Raw genomic sequence first — 10,017 nt, forward strand, 5'->3', positions numbered from 1 at the left:
GGTTTTCCAGCATACACACCTATTACCACGTTGGAAATGCTTATCTGCTCCGCATATACCAACTCTGTGCCCCCAGTACTCCCCAGCTGTCATCTTCTCACAGGCATGTTTGCTTCTCATGCCCCATCTCTCTATTACTTTGCTGCCATATTTAGCTCACACAAAGAAAGCAGATGACAAGTCAAGAAGGCAGACCAACAGGGGGGAAAGAAGATTTGAGCACAGATGATGAATACAAAACATGATTTGCATTAATTTTAGAGCCATTCAAAAACAAGCACCATGAACTATTACAAGCTTAACCTGGAGAAGCACCGAGAAGGATGGCTGCAGTACTGTTGCCTATTTATCACACCAAATTAAGTTGTTACTGCAAGAGTTGTAGAGATCCATTTGTAACACGGATGGATTGTAATATGATCCTTATAATATGATCCTTTACTTCTCAATATTTTATTAGTAAAACATCTGTTAACACTTGAGAAATCATATTAAGCTTCAAGTCAACACCTCTGCCACAATTTGGTTAGATAGCCATTACCATGACAGTGTCCAAACCTTTGGAAGACAGCTCATATTCATTCCACATGTTTTGGTCTTTTTACATTACAATTTAAAGTATTTTAAAATAAACACTTCTTTCCCCTTCAGCAGCACTCACTGAAAAGCTAGCTATCCAAACAACTTTAATTCAGCCGCATTAAAGCTTGAGTTCTTAGGTATATGAATAATACAGGTATACAGTTAATTGTCACTTAGCAAATTCTACAGATCTATTTGTGTGTTCTTCATGTCAGACTTTTTTTCCCCTGATTATCAAAGCAAAATATTTGAACACATCTCCTCATCTCCTTCCCTGCTGCACCCCAGTCTACTTCATCTTCAAAGGAAACTGGCTAGTTTTCCAAACAATCCAAGGACTTCAGTCATATTCCAATTATCAAAAATGAAATCCCGCCTAGTCTAATTAAAATAATAGGCAGGACTATCAAAAAAGTGCAAAATTTAACTCCTTTTAAACACAGCTATACTTCCAGTGATTGTGTTCTCAACAGCTTACACAGTTCAGAGTCTTGAAGAAATAAATGTGAGTATGTACATGTTAAGTACCTGTGTAAGTGGCTATTGACAGATTAAGGCCTGAATTCAGGCAAGTCAAAATAGCATAATGTGGCAGGAAACAATCTAGTAAGAAAGCATAAGTACCATTGGGAGAAGAGACAATATTTAAAGTAAACAACGACAACTTAAGGACTCTGCCTATAGAGAGAAAAATGACCAATAAACCCAACATGGAAAAAATAGCCAAAAAAATAAAATGAAAGAACAAAGCAGCACAAAGAAAGCCAGTAATCAAGTAGAAATGAGATTATAGACAATCATTAATTTGCTGTTGAGAGACAGACAATTACATGTGCAGTTGAAAGAGAATCATCATGTTAGGATGAAGAAAAATTAAGACAACAAAAGTACTATTGCTAGCAAAAGCAAAGACACCAAATACAGAAGAGTTACAGGAATCAAAATGAAAGCAACAGGTGCTAGATAAGGGTTTCAAGCCTATACATAAGCAAGACAATTTTGCAACTACTTCGAAGAAAGAAATGAAAAAAACCCAACACACTACATACGGAAAAGTTCAGCAATAGCAGAATTGTAAACATTGTTGGTAGAGAAGGTTTAAGAACAAACCTGAAAGAGGCAAGCCATGAAAGGAAAAATTACTTTTGGAGGTGAACTAAATAAGACACAAGATAGACCAAAAAATACTAAGCTGGATCAAGCTCGATAAGACAAATAGAGAGGAAACAAGTACAGCAAACGTGAATGAAACACTAGAAATATATAAGGGCAGATAAAGACGAGGAAGAGAGTGAGAAAATAAGTTTGGTTTGTGGTTTTTTTTTTTCTTTTTTACATTTAAGACATATGAGAGCACCATGTTATGAAAACACAGAAGAAAAATCCGAGAGAGATTTGTTAATCAGTAAGACATAAGAAATATCTCTTTGACTTTGCTAAGTGGTGACCATTTGGGTGGGTTCAGTGAGGTAGAAAAACTAGTTTGGAAGGTTAAGAAACAGATTGTACAGGTAAACTGTGTATAAGTATTCAAGTCAAAGAGAAGGCAACGGTTAGAAAGGATCACAAGAATTTCAGGCAAACACCCTAAGGTAGAAAAGCAATTGGCCTATTTCAGAGCAAAATGTAGCAAAGCCATTGGAGGAAAGGTATGTAAAGAAGGAGGATGCTGAGTATGACTGAAAATGAGAAGGATGAAGGACAAGTTTGTAGATAAAAAAAGTAGATAAGGGAAGTTTCAGAACCATGAAAGTAAAGATTCGTAATTTTAAGAAAAAAGTTATGATAAATCTTGCAGGTACTGATACTATATAAGTAATAGCACAGAACAATCACATATTTTTCATTTAGAGCTGTTAGTTGAACTAGAACAAAATAAATAAGTTAGACTAAAGCCTTTATAGCATGCTGTCCTACATAATTCTTAGTTTGCAGGCAGTGGAGTATCACCACATGCGAGTTTCTGGTTTTAAGCTAGTAAGCCCTATGTTCTACTTCATGTCCTCTCATGTGAGGAATGAAGAAACAGTATTTAAACACAAAACAGGATTAAGAACTTGCCTCTGTAATATCTGATCAATGTGCAAGGACACACACTGTCCATCTACAACTTATGCTACACATTTTTCTGCTTCTAAACACATTCCGTCTATTCCAGCAGTCATATCTGGTCATGCTTTGGTTCCTCTTCAGACTCCCCCTGAGAACTGTATGTCTGGTACTTTAACATAGAGCAGTCTAGATAAGGAATGAACAGAGAAGATAGATTGAGACTATAACCAAGAATCTTTTGAAGCATCCCTATAAAGTCTAAAGTTTGTTTTTTCTGAGGACTTCTATTAAGCATTCCAATATACAATACCCCCAACATAGTGCTCCCTGAATTTAACTTTAAACACGAAAAAAAAGTTTTTGCTCCTCTCCCAATGTTTAGAATATTTTTAACAGAGCTAAGAGACAAATCAAATATTTGCATTACTCATCTTGCTCTCCTTGCAGCCACATCTCTTTAGTTTCAGTTCTGCTGATGCTACTTTTAATTACCCTTCTGCAAAACCTGAACAAGCTACACCAAACAGTAGCCTTTGAAGCAGGAAGCACAGCCAACCATCAACAATATGGCGAGACTGGCAATACAGAAAGCGCTATGAAAATGCATTAGGTAAACACAGTACTTATTTCCTAACCAAACTGCCCTCCAACACAGGCTTTTGCAGGATTGTTCCCTCCCCAGTTGATTAATTTCCCCTGAAATAAAGGTAAGGCATAAATTATTTTTCTCCAGACTTCTGAGGATGCTATAATTACTTTTACAAAGGTTAAAATCCAGCCTCCTCAGAGATCTGCTGTAAGTCCTAATCAATGCTTTTGATACTGTAATTGTAGCCTGAAATAGAGTTAGGCAGACAGTTCCAGCTCCCAAGAAAATGAGGAAAGATACCTGAAACTTTTTTTTGTTCCAGATATGTAGAGAAATACAAGGCTGAAATGTGATTTAAAAGCACTATTAAAAACAAGCAAGGAAACTTCCACTTAATTCTAGTAAAGACACCACTCAAGACGAAAAGCTATAAATTATTCCAAGTAAAAAAAGATATTTCTCCTTTTTCATTAAAGAAGGGCAACAGTAAATAGATACTGCTAACTACAGAACTGTCACAAGAACAAACTATATAGTACTCTGAAGTTGAGAGCCAGGAACCAGTCAAGAAAAGACAGTTTAAGCAGGCTGTGGAATACCAAAGGAAAGGGAAGCTTTAACACTGTTGAATCTCAAAGGCATACCCAATAGCTGCGAAGCTTTCAACTGGAAAAAACAGGCAGCCATATGCATGACAGTACACAGAAGAACACAGTTTACAATTTTTACATAAAAACAAAATTATGTATTAATACTAGATTATTTAATATGCTTGCAACAGTCACCAGATCTAAGAGAAAAAGTCACGGCAGGACATACTGCTGTCAGATACAGGGCAGAGGGAAGATACTGCCACTTGTGCACTGGCTGCAAAACTACTTATGAAAGATGAATCCACCACACATAAGGTTGTTTCCTGATCAGTTTGCTGCCTGCAAACATATTCTCACTGAGCAGTCATTTACTGGTAGCACCAGCTGCAGGAGAGCATAAACTGAATCAAAGCCAGACAAAAGAGGAAAACTGATCGTGAAATCCTCATCAGTTTTGCAGTAGATTAGGCTCAGCATATAAAAAGTTTCTTGAGCTAAAACAAGAACCGGAGCTAAATTTTTAGCTGAGCCTGTCAAAAGAACCGAAAGGAAAAAGAAAAGTGTGAATGTATTTGTTTTCATCTTTCTTTAAGATAGGAGACAGGAAATATGCAGATGCAAAGAAGAAACAGAAGATTTCTGTTGATACAGAAAGAAAAAGCAGCCCCTAAAATGGCTGCAAAAAAGTGCACCTAACATGCATGGTACCAAAAAAAAAAAAAGTTGACCCAAATAACTTGTCTCTTCAGAAAGGAACTAACATGCTGAACTACATTTTGGTAGCCCATAAAGTTATTACAAAATCAGCTTGCTTGCCAACTATTTTGTGAAAATAGGGAAGATGCAGTAAGTTGTGAGATGGGGAAAAAAGATACACAAGCATGTGCAAATGAAAGTTCATATAATGTTTGCATTTACTTTCTTTCAAGCTATTAAGTGAAAAAGAACCATCTAATAAAACTAATCAACCATAAATACCAATCACTACAATGAAAGACACGGAGAAAACAATTCCCTATAAAATAATCTACCTGCAACACCCTCCCTCTCATCCACCCCTGACCTTGAGGGAAAAGAACAATTATTTCTTCATTATTTTGTGAAACAATGTTAACTACTTTTCAGGTTGCTTAGTAGGATCTAACCTACCTAACCTAAATAAAGATAAAACTTGGACGCAAAAACAGCAAGATCAATGATATTTCCTTCCTAGAGAGTCAGAACTTGCAACAGCTTAACCAAGACACATTTGAAAAGTAGGTTAAGATTTTTTTTATTTCATGGTTGACCCTCTCTTAATAGAAATTATGCTGATAATAATCCTCTCATAAAAAGAGTAACGCATGTATTCCTTATATGGAATAACAATACTAGGACAGTATTAACTGTTCGGTGGGGGTTTTAATTATTAACTAGAAACAAAAAGAAAAGCTAGGATCATGCAAGTCCGCAGGCCTGCAATGCATTTCTGTAGCCACAATTGGTCCTTTCATTACAGCTGGCTATACTGTTCCAAGAATACTCCTTAACAGGAATGAGCATAAACCAGTAAAAACCTAAGATATCAGTGACAATCACTGAAAGGAAAAAGCATATTCTCCATATTGTGAAAACTAATCCTCGCAGAAAATTTACTACTACATCTTCTTTTACTAGATTTCACAAGCAAGAAAGTAACAGGAGGGTTTACTCCTTTTTAATTTAAAAGCTTCTATCTTGGGAGTTAACAAAATTTCTTTGTGCATAACTGCAAACATCTAACATGGATCTTTGTCACTGTACCAAACTTCTTGGCATATTCCAGTCACGTGTTGTTTTTCCTAGCAGTCTGTTACAAAACAACTGTTGCCATCAGCAGGACGTGGTAGTGTTATACCATACCTTCTGGTAAACTATGGAGCACACGAGGTCTTTAACAGCAGAGAGGGACAGGTCCTGAGCTTCAATGGTGACAGTCTCTCGAGTGAGACCAATCTGCAGAAGGAAGGAGACCCCATGCATAGAGCCCCGGGAGTTGGTGAGGCTCTGGGTACTGAAACTACCATTGGAGAGTCGACTGGAGAGCCCCGACTGGGGACTTGAAGACAAAGTTGGGGTTTGTGGTGCAGCAGCATGACACGTAGGTGGGGAAAACTTCTGTAAGGATGGGGGAGAAGAGTCGTTTGCTGACATCTGACTTGCTTTACTCTGTCTAGATCTCCCTAGTAGTCAAATTCTAAGAAAAATATGTTGTCAGTTCTTGGTTTGAAATGGAAACAAGGATAATGTAACTGTCCCTTTCTAGTTCAGTAAAATGCCCCTGACCAGTAAAACTTAATTTTCCCTTTCATTCTGTGCAAGCCAAAGAGCAAAATAATTTCAGCCGTAAGTTACTTTAAATTAAAGGTTCTCTTTCCGCAGTTACAATCAGCCGATCAAAAGCAGATTGCCTGTCCTTTAGCACCACGTCCGGACAACAGAGGCTTACATAAAGGCCTCACAGAAATACATCAGCTCTACTGTTTTATACTTGTCCTTCATTTTTATGTATTAAAAAAAAAGCTGGAAACACAGATGGAAATAATTGTCAGTAACTCATTAAAAATATCCTTGTTCACCTAATTCCACAAATCATATCTTAAATGCAGATTTATCTTCATGTAGATAGCCTTTTAGAATGAAGAAAAAAAAAGTGTATCCTTGAGCAACAACAAAAGTCCACGTATGTGATGAATCTATTCCTCCTTCAGAAAGTCTTCTCTGAATTCACAGGACATGGTTAACTTGGAGATCAGTGAAGATATCTGATTTCATTTTTATAAAATATTTTAGCTCATGAAATGCAGGAGCAGAACGTCTGAAGACACAATCACATTAAATGTAATCTCTAGCTTCACCCCGATAATCTCCAGCATTTTGAAATGTTGTACTCTGCCTGTAGGGGAAAATATAAAGTTGTTATTCCACATAAAATGCATAAAATTGCATAGCAATGTCATAACCACTCTACTTTGAAGCAGCAGGATCACCAATTCCTTGTACTCAAATATGTTATGTTAGTAACATTTTGTACTTATAACTTGAACTTAACTGTTTTCCCACTGCATGATACCCAAGACAAATCAGACCTAACACTCCCCAATACATTACCACATCTTTTAATTAACAGTAATTTAGCAGAGAAAAGCACTTAATAGTTAAGGGGGGGGGGAGCGGGAAGTAGACCATAGCTCTGCTCTGTAGTTGTACACTGAGAACCTGGTGGGTAGGGAAGGAAATTTACTAAATGCATTGAAATGTCCAAAAACCCATAATGTCAAAACTCAAAAAACCTCTGTGTAGCATGTACTCAGGATACCATCTTAATACTTTTGTTCAAGACAACTGAAGAACATCTTGCACAAACTCTAACTGTAGGAAGATATGCATAGCATACAATTGAGCATTCGTTCTTTTGGAAAAAAATATCATTTAATACTCATGTCTGATTAAAAAGCAAGTCTGCAACAAACTTTTAAAATAGATCATTTTATAAGCATCTTGTTACAAGATGCTGTGCTACCTGATTCAGTATTTCAAACTTTTCATGAGCAACTGAAATGTGCGAAACGAATCATTTTTAGATTCCCCGTGCAGCTTCTGCCACATAAAGTTAGCTGTGAATGCAAAAGTGGTTCAAGTACATAGATATTATGTATCACTAACAGTTTTTAAAGGAGCATAGATCCATATAGGACACCAAAATCAATAAGCTCATGTGTTTTTTCCTTCCCTTACATACAAAAAAATCTCAGCAAGTATATTACTAAGATTAAATTAAATTAAATTTTAGAAAAGAAATGCCACAGTTTATCATACACAACATAAACTGTCCTTACTAGAAATAAGGCTGACAACTGGTAAAACAGTCCATTTAATAGATTACGCACTCCTGGTATTTACCAGTGTAATAACTCAAAACCCCACTGCCACTGCATTCTAAAAGGTAGATAAGGAAAGAGAGGTACATGAATTGCAGTGCTGGAAGGAAAATAAGCTCTTGGTTCTGTGATAAAAATTCCTAACAGAGGCTCCAAAGGAGAGAACAAATTGATACCTTCTGGATTTTCAGCACAGGTATCTACAAACTGTTGTCTTCAAATACTCAAGAGTTGCTGGACATTTACCAACAACACCTGAAAAGTCAACTTCTGCCTTAAAGAACACACTAAACAAAACACGATAGAGGTGAAGGTCATAAATAGGAAGAGTGAGGGCAAGCAACAGTAAGACTTAAGCACCTTTCTCAAGAAAGCAGCTTCACAGTGCCTTCAACTTTGCTTGAAGAGGACTTATTTTTGTGTTCTACACATTGCTTTTCTCTCCCTCACTTCCCACAGATACCAGAGACAGCAAACACCAAGCCTCAGGGGTGGATCTGAATTAAAAAACAATAATGCCTAACCAATGTAACAGAAAATAGAAAAGCCATACGATGTGAAAGAATTAACGGGTCTACTAAGCAAGTTTAATTTAGACAGTGAAAACACGCTGTGAAAGCTCACCTACAGCTGCCTAATTAGAATGTTAATTATATTTACCAAAAGCACGATGCATTTGCATTTACAAAGCCTTTTCATACCAAGTGTATTTGCATATAAGCCTTTAATGAAGTTTATTTTTGCTACTTGGTAGGAAAGAATGGATCTTTCTAAGGAAGGAAAACCATAGAAACTGCTCACTTTGTAGTCAGGATAAACTGACTCTGAACATCAAATAAAGTAAGCGCATATTAATCCTACGATTGTATATTTATATGTAAGAAAAAGCCCTACACCTCAAAAAGCAGAGGTGCACACGGGCTACGAAGGGAGCCCACCTGCCCCCTTCCTCTGCTGCACAGCTCGCAGCCCACTTTCCAGCCTGCTCTCGCAGCAGAAGCGCTGACCCTCCCCTTCCTTTCGGGGCTGCTCCCGAACCAAGCGGCTTTCAGGCAGCTTCTCCAACCTCTGGCACTTAACTCGCCCTCCTTTCCCCCTGCCAGACAAGACACGGACTTCGAGCCCCGCTCCGAGCGGCTCCTCCCGCTGCTCTTACCCCCGCGGGAGCTGGTCGCTTTCCCGGTTTCCGCCGGGAGAGACAGAAGCCCCCGCCGCGCAGCAGCCCGGCTCCCGCCGTCGGAGCTCGGGGCCGCCCGCAGGTGCCGGGGCTGGACTTGCGGGCGGCCTCCTCGCCACCACAGGCCGGGCCGCGGCGGGCGGGACCGGCGGCGGGATGCGTCCTGCCTGCCGCGGGTCACGCAGCCCCGTCCGGGCTGGCGCTGGCAGCCGCCCGTCCCGTCCCGTCCGTCCCGGGTTTAAATCCCCGCTGGGCGACCCGCCCCTGCCGGCACAGCTCCCCGCGGCGCCGCGCTCCGGAGATGATGTGGCCTCGGCCCGTCACCCCCACCCCGGGGCACCCCCGCGCCAGGGCGGAGCTGCCGCCGCGACGGCGCTTCCCCCCGCGGGGGGCGGCGGGGGGGGGCGGCCGCCCCCACAACCCCCGGGGCAGGGCCCTTGCCGGGGTCGGCGGCGGCGACGTCGCCGCTCCCGCCGCGGCAGGAACTTTCCGAATCCGCCCCCGCACTTCCCCGCCGCGGCGGGCCCGGCCCCCGCGCCCCCCTCACCACCACCACCACCACCACCACCGCCGCCGCCGCCACCCTCCCTCCCCCGCCGCGCGCGCCGGCTCCCGGCCCCAACGGCGGCGCGCGCGCGCCCCCCCGCCCTCACCTGCGGCCCCGCCAGACGCCGGCTGCCCCCCGGCCGCAGCTGCCTCGCGCGCATCTCACCCGCCGCGCAGCCCCGCGGCTCCCCGCACACACCACAGCCGCCCGGGACGGGCTGCGGCGCGGGGGCTGCCGGGAGCTGTAGTCCCCCAGCCCCGCTCTGGCCCGGGGAGCCGCGCCCCAGCGAACTACAAGTCCCGGCGTGCCTCGCGCGAGCGGGGCTCGGAGACTGAGGCGGCGCATGCGCAGGCCTGCCCGAAAGAGTTTCCGTTAGTTTTCTTGCCTGTGGCGGTTGCTGCCCTGAACCGCTAACGGGACGGCGGGGCGCGGCGCGGCGGGGCGGCGCCTTCAGCGGCTGCTTGCGCTCCATCTTGCAGCTGGCGCCCCGCCGCCGCCCTTGCCTCGCCTCTCCTGCCCCCGCCGCCTCCAGTCGTGCCGAAACTTGGGCCCGCGCCAGCTCGCACCCGCTCGCTGTC

The 10,017-nt window shown here is 42.3% G+C and overlaps 1 protein-coding gene across 3 annotated transcripts in view; it reads right to left on the bottom strand.

Moving 5' to 3' along the window:
- Positions 1–9,675, bottom strand: part of PRKD3 (protein kinase D3) — a 48,828-nt gene extending 39,153 nt beyond the window's left edge. Inside the window, exons 1-2 of one of the 3 annotated variants that reach the window (XM_030036045.2) lie at positions 9,546–9,675; positions 5,698–6,730 (exon numbers count right to left, since the gene is read on the bottom strand). In XM_030036045.2, the coding sequence (XP_029891905.1) occupies positions 5,698–5,988 (291 nt within the window). In that variant the 5' untranslated portion in view covers positions 5,989–6,730; positions 9,546–9,675. Of the gene's footprint in view, positions 1–5,697; positions 6,731–8,075; positions 8,413–9,545 lie in introns of those variants that run through there. The other 2 variants (XM_030036046.2, XM_030036047.2) reach the window with 2 other exon arrangements.
- Between the last annotated feature and the right edge of the window lie 342 nt (positions 9,676–10,017).

The sequence above is a fragment of the Aquila chrysaetos genome, chromosome 13 (assembly GCF_900496995.4).
Source record: "Aquila chrysaetos chrysaetos chromosome 13, bAquChr1.4, whole genome shotgun sequence".
NCBI lineage: Eukaryota > Metazoa > Chordata > Aves > Accipitriformes > Accipitridae > Aquila > Aquila chrysaetos.